At 41.9% G+C, this 24,253-nt stretch overlaps 2 protein-coding genes across 2 annotated transcripts; both read left to right on the top strand.

Moving 5' to 3' along the window:
• The first annotated feature begins 2,184 nt into the window (after window positions 1–2,184).
• On the top strand, window positions 2,185–3,302 carry LOC115187516 (ubiquitin carboxyl-terminal hydrolase 26-like). The gene is made up of 2 exons (XM_029746513.1): window positions 2,185–2,722; window positions 3,047–3,302. Exons 1-2 carry the CDS (start codon window positions 2,625–2,627, stop codon window positions 3,180–3,182), a joined length of 234 nt encoding a protein of 77 aa, XP_029602373.1. The 5' UTR covers window positions 2,185–2,624; the 3' UTR covers window positions 3,183–3,302.
• Window positions 3,303–3,967: 665 nt separating this feature from the next.
• Window positions 3,968–20,957, top strand: LOC115187512 (ubiquitin carboxyl-terminal hydrolase 37-like). Its single transcript, XM_029746510.1, has 11 exons — window positions 3,968–4,150; window positions 4,302–4,401; window positions 4,532–4,611; window positions 4,824–5,074; window positions 5,285–5,331; window positions 5,515–5,596; window positions 6,554–6,672; window positions 6,785–6,982; window positions 19,417–19,889; window positions 20,313–20,474; window positions 20,799–20,957. The coding sequence occupies exons 1-11, from the start codon at window positions 4,038–4,040 to the stop codon at window positions 20,932–20,934; spliced, it is 1,761 nt and encodes a 586-aa protein (XP_029602370.1). The 5' UTR covers window positions 3,968–4,037; the 3' UTR covers window positions 20,935–20,957.
• Window positions 20,958–24,253: the final 3,296 nt, after the last annotated feature.

Here is a 24,253-nt window from a genome sequence, read left to right as displayed (position 1 = left end):
TCATGTGTCCAACCAATTATTATTGGATTATTCACCATGGCAACCAATGAAATGTGTTTCTTAGTTAGGTTGGCTTGTTTTCAGAATTCACAGCCTGCTAGCTTGTGAAAAACAAAATGCCTCCAGCTGTCCATCACTACTGTAAATATAAAGAGTGGTTATAGAGGGTGCAACCGATAAGCACCTTAGGAGTAAATGTCAGTTGGCTTTTCAGAGCCGAGCATTCAGAGGTCGAGAGAGAGAGAGAGAGGTAGAGAGAGAAAGAGGTCGAGAGAGAGAGGTCGAGAGAGAGAGAGAGAGAGAGAGAGAGAGAGAGAGGTCGATAGAGAGAGGTTGAGAGAGAGAGAGAGAGAGAGAGAAAGAGAGAGAGAGAGAGAGAGAGAGAGAGAGAGAGAGAGAGAGAGAGAGAGGATTGAAACACACACATTAAAACGTGTAAATGAGTTCTGAGAGCCGATCTGTTATCCAACGATTTGTTTAATATTAAAAACTGTCAAATGCTTCTCAAAGATGCCCTGTGGTGGTCAAACTAGCACTAACTAGCATTAATGGCAACAATGGTTGACACTTAAATAATGTGCCATAGAATTCTGTGGCAGCCCACAAGTTGTGCTGCAGTATGATGCAACATTTTAAGGAAGAACCACTGTAGGAGTTGGCAAGACAGCACTAAACAGATATGGGACTCTAGCTAGGGTTGGGTTAAGTTTAGGTAAGAAGAATTGTTTAGGGGTTGGAGTGAGATTAGAAAACAAAATTCAATCCAGCAACCTTGTGTTATGCCTTCCATTCAACACCAACTTATCACCTAACAAGTGTATTTAACTCACACTGGGCACTGTAAGCTCTGACCACTGAGGTTTAATTGAATCAATCACATTCATTATGTCATTGAGGCAGAGCTGCCCTCAGGGCAAGATTGAATACGGAAAATTGTCCCTAACCAATCTGGATTGTTGTTTGAGGTTCAGTCTAAATCTCTATCACCTGTTCACATTCTTTTCACCAACCCTTTGTCCATCTGCTGGTGAATAAGAGAAAAAGCATTTAGCATTTCAATAAACCAATGATCAATCCACAGACAACATGGAAGCTATCAAAAAAACAAAGAAGATGAAGATGAAGGCACTTAAAATGCCTTTATTGTGGTCGTACGTTCAATGAAACAACATACAAAAAAATGAATGTAAAAAGAAACAAGAAAACAATGGAACATATTATCTACAATATTGTATGTATACTGCATAACTTTGCTCTTCAATAAAACATATTTGTTCATTGAACAATATATTATAGAATGGGTTTCCAGATGGTGATGTCATACATGACCGATGACATCACAATGGTCTTAAAGCCAATTTGAACAATGGCTTAATGTGGATATGTATCAGTCTTCATTGGTTATTGACATGGCTTGTTTCTGCTGGTGCAAAAAGGTATGAAATCAGGTCATTTAATCGATTAACAACTTCAATTCTGGAGTAGTATTTTTCTCTTAGACCTAGTGGGAAGAATAAAAGTACATTCTGATTGACAAATGCATAAAAAGTGTACATGAAATGTACATGAAGTTCGGCTGTTGCAAATGCCACTCAATGTAACCTGTCTATACTGTGTTATTTGAGGTTTAGGATAGATAGCTAAGTTCCTCTCGGTTAGGCCTACCTTTTCCTATTCCGATGACCCTCCTCTTCCATTTGCTGGGGATCAGGGAAAAGGGTATTTATTCAGCACTATCACATTTTCTTGTCAACAGAAAAAACGTCAGAAAGCAAATTCAGTTGATGTAGAGCAGAAGACAAGAAAGAAGAATGAGAGTGGCACTTCATCCCCCTCTCCAATTCCATCTGACCGTTCTGAACGGAATGCCTCCATCACCTCTGACCCTTCACCCTCTGACCAACTCTCCTCCCTCCATCCACCTTCCTCTCCTGTTAAATGTTCCTCTCAGCCTTGCTCTCCTGCTAAACAGCCCTCTGTACCCCGGTCACCTGCCAAACACCCTTCCCCAGTGAAATCCTCTCCAGTGGTGTCCCTCCCTAGTTCTCCCTCTCCTACCAACCCTCTGGACTGTCATGGAGACACCAGCCATGAGGGCACAACAGTCAGGTAATTCAAACAAAAAGTACAGTGCCATCCTAGAGTCTCTTTAGAGAGTTAGGTTTAAAGCTACAATACCAGGGCCAGTGTTTATTAAGAGAATGAGTGCTAATCTAGGATCAGGTCCTCTCTGTCCATAATAATCTGATTTATTATGATCTAAAAGGCACAACTGATCCTAGATCAGACTCCTCACTCTGAGAAACTTGATAAACACAGTCCCAGAAAGTTATTTTTCTCAAACTGTAGTTTTAAACTCTTCTGTCCACATCTAGTGGATAAAGAGAGTACTAACCTATTGCTCTGGTCTACTTGGTACACTGCATTTATATGGACAGCAATACATGCGTAACTACTCAGACTGTGTTTATAGTACAGTATAGTATTTAATAGAGAGACTGTGTAGAGTGATACAATCTCTGTTTTGGAGGCTTTAGACCTGTTTCTCTCCTTCCTCCAGACGTCTGTCTCTTCAGGACCACTCTAGCCCAAGGCCCCAGAGGCCAGTCTCAGCCACCAGAAGCATGACTCTTCCCAGGGCCAGCTCAGCCACCAGAGGGTCAGAAGAGACCCAGGGGGCCAGAGGAGAACGGGGGGCACTGGTCAACATGGAACTTCTTGGGTAAACCACAACACACCGCAAATGCATTGAATATAAGTTCTTTATTGTTTAGAGATCAATGTCTTATATACTATGGGGATAGGGTTTACTATCAAGCATGTCAGTTTTATTAGATATTTATAAACCCATGAATTATAACAATCTTGATCTAAAGGACATCCACTTCTTTGTGTACTCACATCATCACATATCATTTATCCATTACCAAGATGGCTGCCAATATGATCACTTTATAGACTTATGAAGGTTTATGACATAGACCACTCCATGTGTCTAGGATATTGTATCTCTATGTGTGTACTGATGGCTGCTTCTTCTTCACAGGTTGCCTAACATTGGCAACACTTGCTTCCTTAACGCCACCCTGCAGTGTCTCCTGGTCCTGCCTTCCTTCTCAAAGGAAATCCTGCACCAGGAACAACTCTGGAGCTCCTCCCCCTTCTCCAACCTGCTCAGGTAAGGGAAGGATCAAAAGCAGACACTCCCCCACACACCCATTATTTGTGGTCATGAATTTGCATGCGACTTCTATACAAAGTGTTTGTCGTAGCAGGTTAGGAGAGCCTTTTTGCTAAATCTAACCCTTTTCCTAACCTTAACCCCTTCATTTTTTGCTGTGTATGTATTTTTAGTTTATTTTCCAGTTGTTGTTTTTTTCTCGGGAATCTTCATAACCCAGAGGAACAACAATGATACAATGATTATGATGTTAGCATTAGTAGGCCAATTTGGAAAGTGTAGAATGACTATTTTCCCATAATGCTCAATGACTGAACATTCCACATTACCGTGGGAAATTTGGTAGTTTTTTAAAATGCTCTGGAATTGAGAGCAGTATCCAAACCAAATATCTTAGGAGAATAAACAACACATTTTTGTTGTTTTGATCATTGTCCGTCCTCAAAGGTGAAATTGCATTGAATCGAATGAATAATTTCTAATGATGAGGTGCCGTTAGATAAAACATATTTGGATATACTCATCTGCCTCTTCAGGCGTAAGCCAGTAGGTTGACACCATCCAGTCAGCTGCTAATTTACTCTCTGTCTCTCCTGCAGGTGTCTGACTGATGTGTACCGTTCGAGTCTACCTGACAGTGGGGCAAACCAGACCTCAAAAGCAGACCTCATGTGGAAGGTCAAGTACTCCTTGTCGGGATATGATTTGAAATATCTGGGGGACACACAACAGGTAACTGAGGCACTTCTCTCTTGTGTACGAGTGCTCTTTTTGCATTTTATCTTCATCATTTGCTTTTATCTTGGTATGTTTCTTTCTCTCCTCATCATAGGACGCACACGAGTTACTTGTGAACATGCTGTGTCAGCTGAAGGAAGAGGGCATGATATTGAAGACACTCGGGGTGAGCTATACCTGCCCTGTTTCCCAGCTGGAGTTCCAGCTTGTGTCGGTGCGCACATGTACCAGGTAAGAGCTCCCATTGGTTGTAATGTATCTACTGAGAACATGATCTTTCTACAAATAATTTACAAAACACATGGCATAACAGAAACATTGTAGACACCTGAAACAGAAACAGACTTGAAGCATTTTACTTCTCTTTGTCCTGCTTCTGAAGCTGTGGGCGCGAGTCGTCCACCAGAGAGGACTACAACCACCTCTCATTGGACTTCAGCCCTGAGCGCACCTTGCTGAGCAGCCTAGCACTCACTTTCAAAGTCAGCACTTAGGGCTCAGACCTGCATGTAGAGACTAACACCCAGGGCAAGCTGCCCACTGCCTCAGAATACGCTATCTTATTATTGTAGTGGTATCATTCATTTTGTAATGCTTTTGTTTCTAACCCAGGGTGAAAAGGTTGAATTCAAATGTGAGGACTGTAAAGGACTCCACGCCACAAAGTTGGAGCGTTTCCACACACTGCCTCTGTGAGTTGTCCCTTTATAACCTCTCATAGGACTAGCAGTGTTTAATGAAATGAGTGGTCATTGTGTCCTGAGCCTTTAGGAGTAGTTACATTCCTGAGCAGGTTGTAGGACTTAGTGATGAGCACCACCCAACACATTTCACTCATCTGTTATTTTGTTGACTGGTTTCATTGTCTGTCTGTTCATCTCTCTTCCTCTCTGTCTCTGGGCAGTGTGCTGGTTCTGCATCTGAAGAGGTTTGGAGGACCTGGGGGGTTGGAGAAGATGGAGGCTCCTCTTTTGATTCCTTCGGAGCTGAGGCTCTCCACCCTCTGTGGGGACATGGTGCCACACCTGCACAGTGCCAGCCCACAGGCCCTCACCAACGAGGCCCCCAGCATCCAGGGGTCCATCCCCCAGACCCTCACTAGCCAAGTTTCCAGCCCACCTGGAGAGGCCAAAGACATCGCCCTCTACTGTTCAGGTAGGTCATGACACCATAACACTATTCTTGCTCCAACACAACACAAAGCAAACACTCCCAAACCGGTCCTGCTGACAGAGAAGCTGGAAGCTGCAATTTAAAATGTTTCTCAGACATCTTTAGTGATGTATTGGAGCTGTTTTAGTCCAGAGAATTTCAGACAAGTGACCACGTTTTCACAGCTCTTGATATGTATATTTGACCCCTCAGATTCAAATGACCAGGAACCAGGGAAAGTGCTGCTGACAGCCTCAGTGGTGAGAAGAGAGAGATAGAGTGAAACTAGTGAAAAATAAGTTATGACAGAACACTGAGATAGTTATGAGGAGAACACAATGTAGTAGACCTCCTGTAGTAGACTAGTACTGTAGTAGACTGTAGACAGTGTGGTGGACTGTAGAGGAAATGACAATCCTATGACCACATGTGTTTTCTTACAGAAGCAGCAGCCAGTGAAGTCAGTGAATGGATTCTACCAGCTGACTGGTGTAGTCTCTCATTTGGGAGGCTCCGCAAACTCCGGTAAGTAAATACCTTAAAACACACACATGCAGATGCACAATACATATGACATCAGCTGAATTCCAAATCACTCCCTTCTCCTCAGCTTTTAATTTGCATCTTCATGTGTGCCTCTGCCGTATACACAAGCATCCCAAAGCTGAGGGAGTCAATATTATCAAGGGTGAAGGCCAGGGATCATCAACTAGATTCAGCCTCGGGTCCATTTTATTTCTTAGCCAGATGGGCAGGGGTATGGAACAAAATTACAAATAGTTTGTAGATCTCTTTATTGTGCGTGGGAATACTTTGAAACAGATTTCCAAAATGATCATCACTTGGAGCTGATTTGATGCTGTTTTTACAGTCTTTTAACAATGACATTTTATTTGTTCAGAAAACATGGGGGGCCAAATAAAATCACCCTTGGGCCAAATTTGTCCCGCGGGCCGCCATTTGGGAAACCCTGGTGTAGGGAATAATAAGACCCTCCAATAGCCACTTCGGCCAAGCGTGCAAGACTGCAGGCTTCAGAGTGAAGTGTCATCCCGACAAGCACTGCAATATGTTTAGAGTTTGCGCAGTTTATTTCAAAAGAATGGAGAGGCATGCCTAATTATATGTTACGTGTATTTGTTTATCTCTGATTTCAAAACTTGACACATGTAACAGATAAAATACCTCCCAAATGAACTGTTTCACAGTTTCAACACACTCTATTACCCACAAAAGCCTTGACCCTTGACCTCTAGTCTGTCTTCCTTGTTCCACAGGGCACTATATTAGTGACATCTTACATGCCAGTGGAAACTGGTTCTGCTGTAACGACAGCCAGGTGTCAATGTCCAATGAAGCCACTGTGCTGAGGACCAGAGCCCGGAGTGCCTACATGCTCTTCTATATGTTCAGGTACTGCTTTCTCTCACCATCTATATTCTTGTGTTGCTATATATGTGTACGGTTCCTTTCACCCTACAGGGCAGGAGAGCGGGAGGCCCCAGCACACAGGGCCTAACAGGGCCACCTGCACCAGCCCCAGCCTAAACAGGGGCAGCACCTGGACCAACTTCCAAACACTCAGACATGCCTCAACAGGGGTAGTACCAGGCCCAGCCTCAAAAACCCCAGCCCAGCCTCAATAGGGGCAGGACCTGGACCAGCCTCAACACACTCAGCTCAGCCTCAACATCCTCAGACCTGCCTCAACAGGGGCAGCACTGGGCCCAGCTTCAACACCCCCAACCCAGCCGCAACATGGGAAGAACCAGGCCCAGTCTCAACATGGACAGAACAAGACCCAGCCCCAACACCCTCATACCTGCCTCAACAGGTGCAGCACTCAGCCCAACTTCAATCATGCGGCTCAAGGGAGACTTGCTCTTCATCACTAGCATGAACATTCTTTCAGTAGCTCATGTCATTGTTTTGAGTACCTCACCTAATGTATAAAGCTCATGTAAAAAAACATAGAAAGTATACACTAAATGTAGTACACATGTAAATGTGGTGGATAGAGTGTGTGGTTATTTAGAGGGTATAACATCCCTTCTATTTGGTTTGGTTTGAAATCCTCCTGTTGTGAAATACACTGTGGTGTATAACTTCTTATTCAGCATGGTCAGACTGGATGACCTGCAATATTCAACATTGATCCAGGTCCCCAGCATGTCAGGAGATGACTTGTGCATGCCATGCAATTTTGATAAAGACAAACAAATTTAAGATAATTCAATTTAAGAGGATTCTGTTAAACTTTGTAACTCTTTAACTCAGGAAGATTTATGATATTCTATTCTTATTTACCATAAATATTGATATTTATACTTCTGTAACTTTCCCACTCATCATTATTCACAATTCATTCATGATAATCTTTAATCATGGTATTCTATTCTTATTTACAATAAAAGTGACTCCAAAGTTACACAATACGTTATTTACCATTAATTTCTATTACATTTACATTTTAGTCATTTAGCAGACTTACAATTAGAGTATTCATCTTAACATACAGTGCCTTCAGAATGTATTCACACCCCTTGACTTTTTCCACATTTTCTTATGTTACAGACTGAATTTCACATGCAGTATACATATTTTCTCTCTAACTCAACTACACAAAATACCCCATAACGACCAAGTTAAAACATATTTTTAGAAATGTTTGCAAATGTATTGAAAATTAAATATAATATAGAATTTACATAAGAATTTACACCCCTAAGTCAATACTTTGTAGAAGCACATTTGGCAGCGATTACAGCTGTGACTTTTATTGATCATTGCTAGACAACCATTTTCAGGTCTTGCCATAGTTTTTCAAGTAGATTTAAGTCAAACTGTAACTTGACCACTCAGGAACATTCACTGTCTTCTTGGTAAGCAACTCCAGTGTATATTTGTCCTTCTGTTTTAGGTTATTGTCTTGCTTAAAGGATAATTAATCTCCCAGTGTCTGGTGGAAAGCAGCCAGTACCAGGTTTTCCTTTAGGATTTTGCCTGTGTATAGCTCCATTCAGTAAAAGAAAAATCTTCTGAAAAACACCCCTGTCCTTAACGATTACAAACATACCTTGACATACTGTATGATAGTGAAACTCTTTATCAGTCAACCACAGTGGATTAGAAACACTGGCCACCACGTGACTGCCACCAGCCTTAGTGTGATAATATAATACATGATATGACTCCCACCAGTCTTAGTTTATAATATAATACATGATATGACTCCCACCAGCCTTAGTTTGATAATATAATACATGATATGACTCCCACCTGTCTTAGTTTGATAATATAATACATGACATGACTCTCACCAGCCTTAGTTTGATAATATAATACATGATATGACTCCCACCAGTCTTAGTTTATAATATAATACATGATATGACTCCCACCAGCCTTAGTTTGATAATATAATACATGATATGACTTCCACCAGTCTTAGTTTGATAATATAATACATGATATGACTCCCACTAGTCTTAGTGTGATCATTTAATACATGATATGACTCCCACCAGCCTTAGTGTGATAATTTACTACATGATATGACTCCCACCAGTCTTAGTTTATAATATAATAGACGATATGACTCCCACCAGTCTTAGTTTGATAATATAATACATGATATGACTACCACCAGTCTTAGTTTGATAATATTATACATGATATGACTCCCACCAGCCTTAGTTTGAAAATATAATACATGATATGAGTCCCACCAGTCTTAGTTTGATAATATTTTCACGAATCCCACCAAAGGTTGCTCCCCTGCCTGCTCGGGCGGCGCTCGGCGGTCGTCGTCACCGGCCTACTAGCCGCCGCTGATTCCTTTTTCCTTTTCGTTTGGTATGTCTTATTGTTTGCACCTGTTCCTCATTTGGGTCTTTTGATTTTGGTTATTTAAGCCTGGTTAGCCCGCCCAGGTTTGTGCGGGATTATTTAGCGTCAGGTTGTGTTTTGTATTTGGATGTGCTGGTGATCTACTACTGTTATATTTTATGCATGCTGTGCACCTGTTCTGGGCACTTTGCATTTTTTCCACGCCGGTTGTGTTGGCGTCGTTCGTGTTGTGTTTTATTTAATAAACACAAAGTTCCTTACCTCTGCTCTCTGCGCCTGACTCCTACCACCACTCCTAGCAACTACTGACAAATATAATACATGATATGACTCCCAACAGCCTTAGTGTGATAATTTACTACATGATATGACTCCCACCAGTCTTAGTTTATAATATAATACATGATATGACTCCCACCAGCCTTAGTTTGATAATATAATACATGATATGACTCCCACCAGTCTTAGTTTGATCATATAATACATGATATGACTCCCACCAGCCTTAGTGTGATAATTTACTACATGATATGACTCCCACCAGTCTTAGTTTGATAATATTATACATGATATGACTCCCACCAGCCTTAGTTTGATAATTGTTAAAGGAATTTTATATCTTGATGATAATAATCAATAATCAATTCGCCTTGACTAATGCCCAAGCTTTGTAAGACAATGGGTTAAAATAATTAGGCAAGGACTCAGCTTTCTGCAAAAGGTTTCTGTAGCTTTATTCATGAGAACGTTCTGGCGTCAGGATAACAAAACAGTCATTATATAGTTCTTGCTTACTTACGCACATGCATTTACACACAATCTGTTGGTGACCTGCAACCCCCATAAACTTCTCACACTGTTTATCACCTTCTGGCTCAGCCTGTTCCTTTCCTTCAAGGTTAGGAACTCTCTGAAGTTTTACTCCCTTCACCATCTGCTTCTCTAGCTCTCTATACTAATTGCATAGACACATTTCTTTCCCTCTCCACAGGTTCCTGGACTTTCAGGAACTAATCAGACCAATCGATCCCTACATTGATCATTACATTGATTATTCATTAACCCTGCTGTATGACTAACAATTCATCATGGTTTATTGATTCATTTACCTTTATTAGATAATTCTCTTATCAATAATATAATACATGATATGACTCCCATCAGCCTTAGTGTGATAATATAATACATGATATGACTCCCATCAGCCTTAGTGTGATAATATAATACATGATATGACTCCCACCAGCCTTAGTTTGATAATATAATATGTGATATGACTCCCACCACCCTTAGTTTGATAATATAATACATGATATGACTCCCACCAGCCTTAGTTTGATAATATAATACATGATATGACTCCCACCAGCCTTAGTTTGATAATATAATACATGATATGACTCCCACCAGTCTTAGTTTGATAATATAATACATGATATGACTCCCAACAGCCTTAGTTTGATAACATAATACATGATATGACTCCGACCAGCCGTAGTTTGATAATATAATACGTGATATGACTCCCACCAGCCTTAGTTTGATAATACAATACATGATATCAAATCAAATCAAATTTCTTTACATAGTCTTTCGTACATCAGCTGATATCTCAAAGTGCTGTCCAGAAACCCAGACAAAAACCCCAAACAGCAAGCAATGCATGTGAAAGAAGCACGGTGGCTAGGAAAAACTCCCTAGGAAAAACTCCCTAGAAAGGGCAAAAACCTAGGAAGAAACCTAGAGAGGAACCAGGCTATGAGGGGTGGCCAGTCCTCTTCTGGCTGTGCCGGGTGGATATTATAACAGAACATGGTCAAGATGTTAAAATGTTCATAAATGACCAGCATGGTCAAATAATAATAATCATAGTAGTTGTCGAGGGTGCAAAAAACACGTCCGGTGGTCATGGTTCCATAGCCGCAGGCAGAACAGTTGAAACTGGAGCAGCAGCACGGCCAGGTGGACTGGGGACAGAGAGGAGTCATCATGCCAGGTAGTCCTGAGGCATGGTCCTAGGGCTCAGGTCCTCCGAGTGAAAGAAAGAAAGAGAGAAAGAGAGGATTAGAGAGAGCATATTTAAATTCACACAGGACACCGGATAAGACAAGAGAAATACTCCAGATGTAACAGACTGACCCTAGCCCCCCGACACATAAACTACTGCAGCATAAATACTGGAGGCTGAGACAGGAGGGATCAGGAGACACTGTGGCCCCATCCGATGATACCCCCGGACAGGGCCAAACAGGCAGGATATAACCCCACCCACGTTGCCAAAGCACAGCCCCCACACCACTAGAGGGATGTCTCAAACCACCAACTTACCGTCCTAAGACAAGGCCGAGTATAGCCCACAAAGTTCTCCGCCACGGCACAACCCAAGGGGGGGCGCCAACCCAGACATGAAGACCACGTCAGTGACTCAACCCACTCATGTGACGCACCCCTCCCATGGACGGCATGGAAGAACACCAGTAAGCCAGTGACTCAGCCCCTGTAATAGGGTTAGAGGCAGAGAATCCCAGTGGAGAGAGGGGAACCGGCAAGGCAGAGACAGCAAGGGCGGTTCGTTGCTCCAGCCTTTCCGTTCACCTTCACACTCCTGGGCCAGACTATACTTAATCATAGGACCTACTGAAGAGATAAGTCTTCAGTAAAGACTTAAAGGTTGAGACTGAGTCTGCGTCTCTCACATGGGTAGGCAGACCATTCCATAAAAATGGAGCTCTATAGGAGAAAGCCCTACCTCCAGCCGTTTGCTTAGAAATTCTAGGGACAATTAGGAGGCCTGCGTCTTGTGACCGTAGCGTACGTGTAGGTATGTACGGCAGGACCAAATCGGAAAGATAGGTAGGAGCAAGCCCATGTAATGCTTTGTAGGTTAGCAGTAAAACCTTGAAATCAGCCCTTGCCTTAACAGGAAGCCAGTGTAGGGAGGCTAGCACTGGAGTAATATGATCCAATTTTTTGGTTCTAGTCAGGATTCTAGCAGCCGTATTTAGCACTAACTGAAGTTTGTTTAGTACTTTATCCGGGTAGCCGGAAAGTAGAGCATTGCAGTAGTCCAGCCTAGAAGTAACAAAAGCATGGGTACATTTTTCTGCATCATTTTTGGACAGAAAGTTTCAGATTTTTGCAATGTTACGTAGATGGAAAAAAGCTGTCCTTGAAACAGTCTTGATATGTTCTTCAAAAGAGAGATCAGGGTCCAGAGTAACGCCGAGGTCCTTCACAGTTTTATTTGAGACGACTGTACAACCATCCAGATTAATTGTCAGATTCAGCAGAAGATCTCTTTGTTTCTTGGGACCTAGAACAAGCATCTCTGTTTTGTCCGAGTTTAAAAGTAGAACGTTTGCAGGCATCCACTTCTTTATGTCTGAAACACAGGCTTCTAGCGAGGGCAATTTTGGGGCTTCACCATGTTTCATTGAAATGTACAGCTGTTTGTCGTCCGCATAGCAGTGAAATTTAACATTATGTTTTCTAATGACATCCTCAAGAGGTAAAATATATAGTGAAAACAATAGTGGTCCTAAAACGGAACCTTGAGGAACACCGAAATTTACAATTGATTTGTCAGAGGACAAACCATTCACAGAGACAAACTGATATCTTTCCGACAGATAAGATCTAAACCAGGCCAGAACTTGTCCATGTAGACCAATTTGGGTTTCCAATCTCTCCAAAAGAATGTGGTGATCGATGGTATCAAAAGCAGCACTAAGATCTAGGAGCACGAGGACAGATGCAGAGCCTCGGTCTGATGTAATTAAAAGGTCATTTACCACCTTCACAAGTGCAGTCTCAGTGCAATAATGCGGTCTAAAACCAGACTGAAGCGTTTCGTATACATTGTTTGTCTTCAGGAAGGCAGTGGTTGCTGCGCAACAGCTTTTTCTAAAATGTTTGAGAGGAATGGAAGATTCGATATAGGCCGATAGTTTTTTATAATTTCTGGGTCAAGATTCGGCTTTTTCAAGAGAGGCTTTATTACTGCCACTTTTAGTGAGCTTGGTACACATCCGGTGGATAGAGAGCCGTTTATTATGTTCAACATAGGAGGGCCAAGCACAGGAAGCAGCTCTTTCAGTAGTTTAGTTGGAATAGGGTCCAGTATGCAGCTTGAGGGTTTAGAGGCCATGATTATTTTCATCATTGTGTCAAGAGATATAGTACTAAAACACTTTAGTGTCTCCCTTGATCCTAGGTCCTGGCAGAGTTGTGCAGACTCAGGACAATGGAGCTTTGGAGGAATACGCAGATTTAAAGAGGAGTCCGTAATTTGCTTTCTAATGATCATGATCTTTTCCTCAAAGAAGTTCATACATTTATTACTGCTGAAGTGAAAGCCATCCTCCATTTGCGAATGCTGCTTTTTAGTTAGCTTTGCGACAGTATCAAAAAGAAATGTCAGATTGTTCGGATTGTTCTCAATTAAGTTGGAAAAATAGGATGATCGAGCAGCAGTGAGGGCTCTTTGATACTGCACGGTACTGTCTTTCCAAGCAAGTCGGAAGACTTCCAGTTTGGTGTGGCGCCATTTCCGTTCCAATTTTCTGGAAGCTTGCTTCAGAGCTCGTGTATTTTCTGTTTACCAGGGAGCTAGTTTCTTATGACAGATGTTTTTAGTTTTTAGGGGTGCAACTGCATCTAGGGTATTGCGCAAGGTTAAATTGAGTTCCTCGGTTAGGTGGTTAACTGATTTTTGTCCTCTGACGTCCTTGGGTAGGCAGAGGGAGTCTGGAAGAGCATCAAGGAATCTTTGGGTTGTCTGAGAATTTATAGCACAACTTTTAATGCTCCTTGGTTGGGGTCTGAGGAGATTATTTGTTGCAATTGCAAACGCAATAAAATGGTGGTCCGATAATCCAGGATTATGAGGAAAAACATTAAGATCCACAACATTTATTCCATGGGAAAAAACTAGGTCCAGAGAATGACTGTGGCAGTGAGTAGGTCCAGAGACATGTTGGACAAAACCCACTGAGTTGATGATGGCTCCGAAAGCCTTTTGGAGTGGGTCTGTGGACTTTTCCATGTGAATGTTAAAGTCACCAAAAATTAGAATATTATCTGCTATGACTACACGATCCGATTGGAATTCAGGGAACTCAGTGAGGAACACTGCATATGGCCCAGGAGGCTTGTAAACAGTAGCTATAAAAAGTGATTGAGTAGGCTGCATAGATTTCATGACTAGAAGCTCAAAAGACGAAAACGTCATTGTTTATTTTTTTTGTAAATTGAAATTTGCTATCATAAATATTAGCAACACCTCCGCCTTTGCCGGATGCACGGGGGGTATGGTCAATAATGTAACCAGGGGGTGAGGCCTCATTTAACACAGTAAATTCATCAGGCTTAAGCCATGTTTCAGTCAGGCCAATCACATCAAGATTATGATCAGTGATTAGTTCATTGTCTATAACTGCCTTGGAAGTGAGGGATCTAACATTAAGTAACCCAATTTTGAGATGTGAGGTATCACAATCTCTTTCAATAATGGCAGGAATGGAGGAGGTCTTTATACTAGTGAGATTGCTAAAGCGAACACCGCCATCTTTCATTTTGCCCAACCTAGATCGAGGCACAGACACGGTCTCAATGGGGAAAGCTGAGCTGACTACACTGACTGTGCTAGTGGCAGACTCCACTAAACTAGCAGGCTGGCTAACAGCCTGCTGCCTGGCCTGCACCCTATTTCATTTTGGAGCTAGAGGAGTTAGAGCCCTGTCTATGTTCGTAGATAAGATGAGAGCACCCCTCCAGCTAGGATGGAGTCCGTCACTCCTCAACAGGCCAGGATTGGTCCTGTTTGTGGGTGAGTCCCAGAAAGAGGGCCAATTATCTACAAATTCTATCTTTTGGGAGGGGCAGAACACAGTTTTCAACCAGCGATTGAGTTATGAGACTCTGCTGTAGAGCTCATCACTCCCCCTAACTGGGCTGGTGGGAGTCATGATATGACTCCCACCAGCCTTAGTTTGATAATATAATACATGATTTGACTCCCACCAGCCTTAGTGTGATAATATAAAACATTATATGACTCTATGTCATGCTGTATGTGTAAATTCACAGGGTCCCAATTGTGGATGTGCTAAAATAAATTGGGATTCTGTTAATTGACATATACACTTCATATATCCTGACTGAGTTTACAGCACCCCCAGCCTTCAAATGAAGAGCACATTATGGTTCTCACTCTGTGACTGGTGGTGTAGGGGGAAGTTGACACTAGACACTGATCTTAGGTCGGTTTTGCATTTCTACCACAAATGGTTAAGGTTAGGATTGGGGGAGAGACACCTGATCCTAGATCTCTACCTAGGGCCATCTCTACCTGGCCATTATACAGTTGAAGTCGGAAGTTTGCATACACTTTGATTGGAGTCATTAAAACTTGTTTCTCAAACACTCCACAAATATCTTGTTAACAAACTATAGTTTTGGCAAGTCGGTTAGGACATCTACTTTGTGCATGACTCAATTAATTTTTACAACAATTGTTTACAGACAGATTATTTAACTTATAATTCACTGTATCACAATTCCAGTGGGTCAGAAATGTACATACACTAAATTGACTGTGCCTTTAAACAGCTTGGAAAATTCCAGAAAATGATGCCATGGCTTTAGAAGCTTCTGATAGGCTAATTGACATCATTTGAGTCAATTGGAGGTGTACCTGTGGATGTATGTCAAAGCCTACCTTCAAACTCAGTGCCTCTTTGCTTGACAACATGGGAAAATCAAAAGATATCAGCCAAGACCTCAGAAAAGAAATGTAGACCTCCACAAGTCTCACTCATCCTTGGGAGCAATTTCCAAACACCTGAAGGTACCATGTTCATCTGTACAAACAATAGTACGCAAGTATAAAGACCATGCGACCACGCAGCTGTCATACCGCTTAGGAAGGAGACGCGTTCTGTCTCCTAGAGATGAACGTACTTTGGTGTGAAAAGTGCAAATCAATCCCAGAACAACAGCCAAGGACCTTGTGAAGATGCTGGAGGAAACAGGTACAAAGTATCTATATCCACAGTAAAACGAGTCCTATATCTACATAATCTGAAAGGCTGCTCAGCAAGGAAGAAACCACTGCTCCAAAACTGCACTAAAAAAGTCAGACTACGGTTTGCAACTGCACATGGGGACAAAGACCATACTTTTTGGAGAAATGTCCTCTGGTCTGATGAAACTGTTAGGCCATAATGACCATCATTATGTTTGGAGGAAAAACGGGGAGGCTTGCAAGCTGAAGAACACCATCCCAACCTTGAAGCACGGCGGTGGCAGCATCATGTTGTGGGGGTGCTTTGCTGCAGGAGGGACTGGCGCACTTCACAAAATAGATGGCATCATGAGAATGGAAAATGTGTGGATATATTGAAGCAACATCTCAAGACATCAGTCAGGAAGTTAAAGCTTGGTCGCAAATGGGTCTTCCAAATGGACAATGACCCCAAGCATACTTCCAAAGTTGTGGCAAAATGGTTTAATGACAACAAAGTCAAGGTATTGGGGTGACCATCACAAAGCCATGACATCAATCCTATAGAAAATTTGTGGGCAGAACTGAGAAAGCGTGTGCGAGCAAAGAGGCCTACAAACCTGACTCAGTTACACCAGCTCTGTCCGGAGGAATGGTCCAAAATTCATCCAACTTATTGTGGGAAGCTTGTGGAAGGCTACCCGAAACGTTTGACCGAAGTTAAACCATTTAAATGCAATGCTACCAAATACTAATTGAGTGTATGTAAACTTCTGAACCACTGGGAATGTGATGAAAGAAATAAAAGCTGAAAGAAAACATTCTCTCATCTGATGAAGGTGCACATGAATGAGTATCACTCATTATTTGCAGACACAGATACTTGTATTTTTTATTTAACTAGGCAAGTCATTTAAGGACATATTCTTATTTACAATCACAGCCTAGAAACAGTGGGTTAACTGTGGCAGAACAACAGATTTTTACCTTGTCAGCTCAGGGATTTGATCTAGCAACCTTGACCCTTACTGGCCCAACACTCTAACCACTAGGCTACCTGCCGCCCCAACTGGGATGGATCCCGAGGCAAATGTGGCTTACCAGTGAACCTCCAGGTGTTCATCATTAATACTGTGTCCATGACTGATGCAACCTGAAAAAGCATTAAAGACAGAGTTAATGAGTACTTGAGGTCACTGAGAAAGTCTTGACATGGCCTGCTCTCCCTTATGTAAGGAATTAAGCATCTTTGCCATGTTTACCTTGTACTGTAGGCTATGTTTATTTGTTAGACTGCACAGTAGCTTATTAAACATTTGCATTTTGAAATAGTAAAAAAATTATAATAATCAGTAACATGTTTCTACCATGGTGTGTTTTTGGTTGATGGACAATTTTAAATACAGTCAAATGCATTTGTGAATTAAATCGCTGTATTATTTAATTATTTAAGACTCCTTTCTCTTCTATGTGCTGGAGTTATTTTAAGAATAAAGTAGGTTAATGAAGGCAACAAATTGTTGCTTACTGAAACTCCCAAAGTCATCCAATTGTTACAATAGGATTTGAAGCGAAAGCCTACCCGCGTACGGTCAACTATTTCAGCACCGTTTTGTGCTGCTCTGAGACAAGCAATACTACTTAATAAACATATACATTTAAAAAAATGAATTCAATAATATATTTATTTTTGTACCACTGTAGATGTTGCAGTCAGTCAGATGAGTCCAATTGTAAAGTGTAGCCTAAAGGCTAAAATGGGCAACCTTGCAATGTATTCAAAGCTTAAGTACTCTAAAACCAGATTTGCCCAACCCCTACAAACATATTCATGTATTATTAACCCTGCATGATAATAGTACAAAACCCATTAGATATTAATTTAGAATCCTCTAAACGCAATTAGATCTACTACTGTAATTTCTTGATCTGTATTGATCTGCAAGTAGAGATCTGCATTTAGAGATTCGGGTAAACTATTTGATGTTTCCTTTCATGTGTCCAACCAATTATTATTGGATTATTCACCATGGCAACTAATGAAATGTGTTACTTAGTTAATAAATTGGCTTGTTTTCAGAATTCACAGCCTGAGGTCGAGAGAGAGAGAGAGAGAGAGAGAGAGAGAGAGAGAGAGAGAGAGAGAGAGAGAGAGAGAGAGAGAGAGGTTGAGAGAGAGAGAGAGAGAGAGAGAGAGAGAGAAAGAGAGAGAGAGAGAAGTCGAAAGAGAGAGAGGTCGAGGAAGAGAGAGGTCGAGGAAGAGAGAGAGGATTGAAACACACACATTAAAACGTGTAAATGAGTTCTGAGAGCCGATCTGTTATCCAATGATTTGTTTAATATTAAAAACTGTCAAATGCTTCTCAAAGATGCCCTGTGGTGGTCAAACTAGCACTAACTAGCATTAATGCAACAATGGTTGACACTTAAATAACGTGCCATAGAATTCTGTGGCAGCCCGCAAGTTGTGCTGCAGTATGATGCAACATTTTAAGGAAGAACCACTGTAGGAGTTGGCAAGACAGCACTAAACAGATATGGGACTCTAGCTAGGGTTGGGTTAAGTTTAGGTAAGAAGAATTGTTTAGGGGTTGGAGTGAGATTAGAAAACAAAATTCAATCCAGCAACCTTATGTTATGCCTTCCATTCAACACCAACTTATCACCTAACAAGTGTATTTAACTCACACTGGGCACTGTAAGCTCTGACCACTGAGGTTTAATTCAATCAATCACATTCATTATGTCATTGAGGCAGAGCTGCCCTCAGGGCAAGATTGAATACAGAAAATTGTCCCTAACCAATCTGGATTGTTGTTTGAGGTTCAGGCTAAATCTCTATCACCTGTTCACATTCTTTTCACCAACCCTTTGTCCATCTGCTGGTGAATAAGAGAAAAAGTATTTAGCAATTCAATAAACCAATGATCAATCCACAAACAACATGGAAGCTATCAAAAAACAAGGAAGATGAAGATGAAGACACTTAAAATGCCTTTATTGTGGTCGTACGTTCAATGAAACAACATACAAAAAATGAATGTAAAAAAGAAACAAGAAAACAATGGAACATATTATCTACAATATTGTATGTATACTGCATAACTTTGCTCTTCAATAAAACATATTTGTTCATTGAACAATATATTATAGAATGGGTTTCCAGATGGTGATGTCATACATGACCGATGACATCACAATGGTCTTAAAGCCAATTTGAACAATGGCTTAATGTGGATTTGTATCAGTCTTCATTGGTTATTGACATGGCTTGTTTCTGCTGGTGCAAAAAGGTATGAAATCAGGTCATTTAATCGATTAACAACTTCAATTCTGGAGTAGTATTTTTTTCTTAGACGTAGTGGGAAGAATAAAAGTACATTCTGATTGACAAATGCATAAAAAGTGTACATGAAATGTACATGAAGTTCGGCTGTTGCAAATGCCACTCAATGTAACCTGTCTATACTGTGTTATTTGAGGTTTAGGATAGATAGCTAAGTTCCTCTCGGTTAGGCCTACCTTTTCCTATTCCGATGACCCTCCTCTTCCATTTGCTGGGGATCAGGGAAAAGGGTATTTATTCAGCACTATCACATTTTCTTGTCAACAGAAAAAACGTCAGAAAGCAAATTCAGTTGATGTAGAGCAGAAGACAAGAAAGAAGAATGAGAGTGGCACTTCATCCCCCTCTCCAATTCCATCTGACCGTTCTGAACGGAATGCCTCCATCACCTCTGACCCTTCACCCTCTGACCAACTCTCCTCCCTCCATCCACCTTCCTCTCCTGTTAAATGTTCCTCTCAGCCTTGCTCTCCTGCTAAACAGCCCTCTGTACCCCGGTCACCTGCCAAACACCCTTCCCCAGTGAAATCCTCTCCAGTGGTGTCCCTCCCTAGTTCTCCCTCTCCTACCAACCCTCTGGACTGTCATGGAGACACCAGCCATGAGGGCACAACAGTCAGGTAATTCAAACAAAAAGTACAGTGCCATCCTAGAGTCTATTTAGAGAGTTGGGTTTAGAGCTACAATACCAGGGCCAGTGTTTATCAAGAGAATGAATGCTAATCTAGGATCAGGTCCTCTCTGTCCATAATAATCAGATTTTTCATGTTCTAAAAGGCAAACTGATCCTAGATCAGACTCCTCACTCTGAGAAACTTGATAAACACAGTAGATTTAAACTCTTCTATCCACATCTAGTGGATAAAGAGAGTACTAACCTATTGCCCTGGTCTACTTGGTACACTGCATTTATATGGACAGCAATACATGTGTAACTACTCAGACTGTGTTTATAGTACAGTATAGTATTTAATAGAGAGACTGTGTAGAGTGATACAATCTCTGTTTTGGAGGCTTTAGACCTGTTTCTCTCCTTCCTCCAGACCTCTGTCTCTTCAGGACCACTCTAGCCCAAGGCCCCAGAGGCCAGTCTCAGCCACCAGAAGCATGACTCTTCCCAGGGCCAGCTCAGCCACCAGAGGGTCAGAAGAGACCCAGGGGGCCAGAGGAGAACGGGGGGCACTGGTCAACATGGAACTTCTTGGGTAAACCACAACACACCGCAAATGCATTGAATATAAGTTCTTTATTGTTTAGAGATCAATGTCTTATATACTATGGGGATAGGGTTTACTATCAAGCATGTCAGTTTTATTAGATATTTATAAACCCATGAATTATAACAATCTTGATCTAAAGGACATCCACTTCTTTGTGTACTCACATCATCACATATCATTTATCCATTACCAAGATGGCTGCCAATATGATCACTTTATAGACTTATGAAGGTTTATGACATAGACCACTCCATGTGTCTAGGATATTGTATCTCTATGTGTGTACTGATGGCTGCTTCTTCTTCACAGGTTGCCTAACATTGGCAACACTTGCTTCCTTAACGCCACCCTGCAGTGTCTCCTGGTCCTGCCTTCCTTCTCAAAGGAAATCCTGCACCAGGAACAACTCTGGAGCTCCTCCCCCTTCTCCAACCTGCTCAGGTAAGGGAAGGATCAAAAGCAGACACTCCCCCACACACCTATTATTTGTGGTCATGAATTTGCATGCGACTTCTATACAAAGTGTTTGTCGTAGCAGGTTAGGAGAGCATTTTTGCTAAATCTAACACTTTTCCTAACCTTAACCCCTTCATATTTTGCTGTGTATGTATTTTTAGTTTATTTTCCAGTTTTTTTTTTTTTCGGGAATCTTCATAACCCAGAGGAACAACAATGATACAATGATTATGATGTTAGCGTTAGTGGGCCAATTTGGAAAGTGTAGAATGACTATTTTCCCATAATGCTCAATGACTGAACATTCCACATTACCGTGGGAAATGTAGTAGTTTTTTAAAATGCTCTGGAATTGAGAGCAGTATCCAAACCAAATATCTTAGGAGAATAAACAACACATTTTTGTTGTTTTGATCATTGTCCGTCCTCAAAGGTGAAATTGCATTGAATCGAATGAATAATTTCTAATGATGAGGTGCCGTTAGATAAAACATATTTGGATATACTCATCTGCCTCTTCAGACGTAAGCCAGTTGGTTGACACCATCCAGTCAGCTGCTAATTTACCCTCTGTCTCCCCTACAGGTGTCTGTCTGATGTGTACCGTTCGAGTCTACCTGACAGTGGGGCGAACCAGACCTCAAAAGCAGACCTCATGTGGAAGGTCAAGTACTCCTTGTCGGGATATGATTTGAAGTATCTGGGTGAAACGCAACAGGTAACTGAGGCACTACTCTCTTGTGTACGAGTGCTCTTTTTGCATTTTATCTTCATCATTTGCTTTTATCTTGGTATGTTTCTTTCTCTCCTCATCATAGGACGCCCACGAGTTACTTGTGAACATCCTGTGTCAGCTGAAGGAGGAGGGCATGATATTGAAGACACTCGGGGTGAGCTATACCTGCCCTGTTTCCCAGCTGGAGTTCCAGCTTGTGTCGGTGCGCAAATGTACCAGGTAAGAGCTCCCATTGGTTGTAATGTATCTACTGAGAACATGATCTTTCTACAAATAATATTACAAAACACATGGCATAACAGAAACATTGTAGACACCTGAAACAGAAACAGACTTGAAGCATTTTTCTTCTCTTTGTCCTGCTTCTGAAGCTGTGGGCGCGAGTCGTCCACCAGAGAGGACTACAACCACCTCTCATTGGACTTCAGTCCTGAGCGCACATTGCTGAGCAGCCTAGCACTCACTTTCAAAGTCAGCACTTAGGGCTCAGACCTGCATGTAGAGACTAACACCCAGGGCAAGCTGCCCACTGCCTCAGAATACGCTATCTTATTATTGTAGTGGTATCATTCATTTTGTAATGCTTTTGTTTCTAACCCAGGGTGAAAAGGTTGAATTCAAATGTGAGGACTGTAAAGGACTCCACGCCACAAAGTTGGAGCGTTTCCACACACTGCCTCTGTGAGTTGTCCCTTTATAACCTCTCATAGGACTAGCAGTGTTTAATGAAATGAGTGGTCATTGTGTCCTGAGCCTTTAGGAGTAGTTACATTCCTGAGCAGGTTGTAGGACTTAGTGATGAGCACCACCCAACACATTTCACTCATCTGTTATTTTGTTGACTGGTTTCATTGTCTGTCTGTTCATCTCTCTTCCTCTCTGTCTCTGGGCAGTGTGCTGGTTCTGCATCTGAAGAGGTTTGGAGGACCTGGGGGGTTGGAGAAGATGAAGGCTCCTCTTTTGATTCCTTTGGAGCTGAGGCTCTCCACCCTCTGTGGGGACATGGTGCCACACCTGCACAGTGCCAGCCCACAGGCCCTCACCAACCAGGCCCCCAGCATCCAGGGGTCCATCCCCCAGACCCTCACTAGCCAAGTTTCCAGCCCACCTGGAGAGGCCAAAGACAGCGCCCTCTACTGTTCAGGTAGGTCATGACACCATAACACTATTCTTGCTCCAACACAACACAAAGCAAACACTCCCAAAACGGTCCTGCTGACAGAGAAGCTGGAAGCTGCAATTTAAAATGTTTCTCAGACATCTTTAGTGATGTATTGGAGCTGTTTTAGTCCAGAGAATTTCAGACAAGTGACCACGTTTTCACAGCTCTTCATATGTATATTTGACCCCTCAGATTCAATTGACCAGGAACCAGGGAAAGTGCTGCTGACAGCCTCAGTGGTGAGAAGAGAGAGATAGAGTGAAACTAGTGAAAAATAAGTTATGACAGAACACTGAGATAGTTATGAGGAGAACACGATGTAGTAGACCTCCTGTAGTAGACTAGTACTGTAGTAGACTGTAGACAGTGTGGTGGACTGTAGAGGAAATGACAATCCTATGACCACATGTGTTTTCTTACAGAAGCAGCAGCCAGTGAAGTCAGTGAATGGATACTACCAGCTGACTGGTGTAGTCTCTCATTTGGGAGGCTCCGCAAACTCCGGTAAGTAAATACCTTAAAACACACACATGCAGATGCACAATACATATGACATCAGCTGAATTCCAAATCCCTCCCTTCTCCTCAGCTTTTAATTTGCATGTTCATGTGTGCCTCTGCCGTATACACAAGCATCCCAAAGCTGAGGGAATCAATATTATCAAGGGTGAAGGCCAGGGATCATCAACTAGATTCAGCCTTGGGTCCATTTTATTTCTTAGCCAGATGGGCAGGGGTATGGAACAAAATTACAAATAGTTTGTAGATCTCTTTATTGTGCGTGGGAATACTTTGAAACAGATTTCCAAAATGATCATCACTTGGAGCTGATTTGCTGCTGTTTTTACAGTCTTTTAACAATGACATTTTATTTGTTCAGAAAACATGGGGGGCCAAATAAAATCACCCTTGGGCCAAATTTGTCCCGCGGGCCGCCATTTGGGGAACCCTGGTGTAGGGAATAATTAGACCCTCCAATAGCCACTTCGGCCAAGCGTGCAAGACTGCAGGCTTCAGAGTGAAGTGTCATCCCGACAAGCACTGCAATATGTTTAGAGTTTGCGCAGTTTAATTCAAAAAGAATGGAGAGGCATGCCTAACTATATGTTAAGTGTATTTGTTTATCTCTGATTTCAAAACTTGACACATGTAACAGATAAAATACCTCCCAAATGAACTGTTTAACTGTTACAACACACTCTATTACCCACAAAAGCCTGATCCTTGACCTCTAGTCTGTCGTCCTTGTTCCACAGGGCACTACATTAGTGACATCTTGCATGCCAGTGGAAACTGGTTCTGCTGTAACGACAGCCAGGTGTCAATGTCCAATGAAGCCACTGTGCTGAGGACCAGAGCCCGGAGTGCCTACATGCTCTTCTATATGTTCAGGTACTGCTTTCTCTCACC

Source organism: Salmo trutta, unplaced genomic scaffold (genome assembly GCF_901001165.1).
Source record: "Salmo trutta unplaced genomic scaffold, fSalTru1.1, whole genome shotgun sequence".
Lineage (NCBI taxonomy): Eukaryota > Metazoa > Chordata > Actinopteri > Salmoniformes > Salmonidae > Salmo > Salmo trutta.
This window is presented reverse-complemented; position numbering and strand designations above follow the sequence as displayed.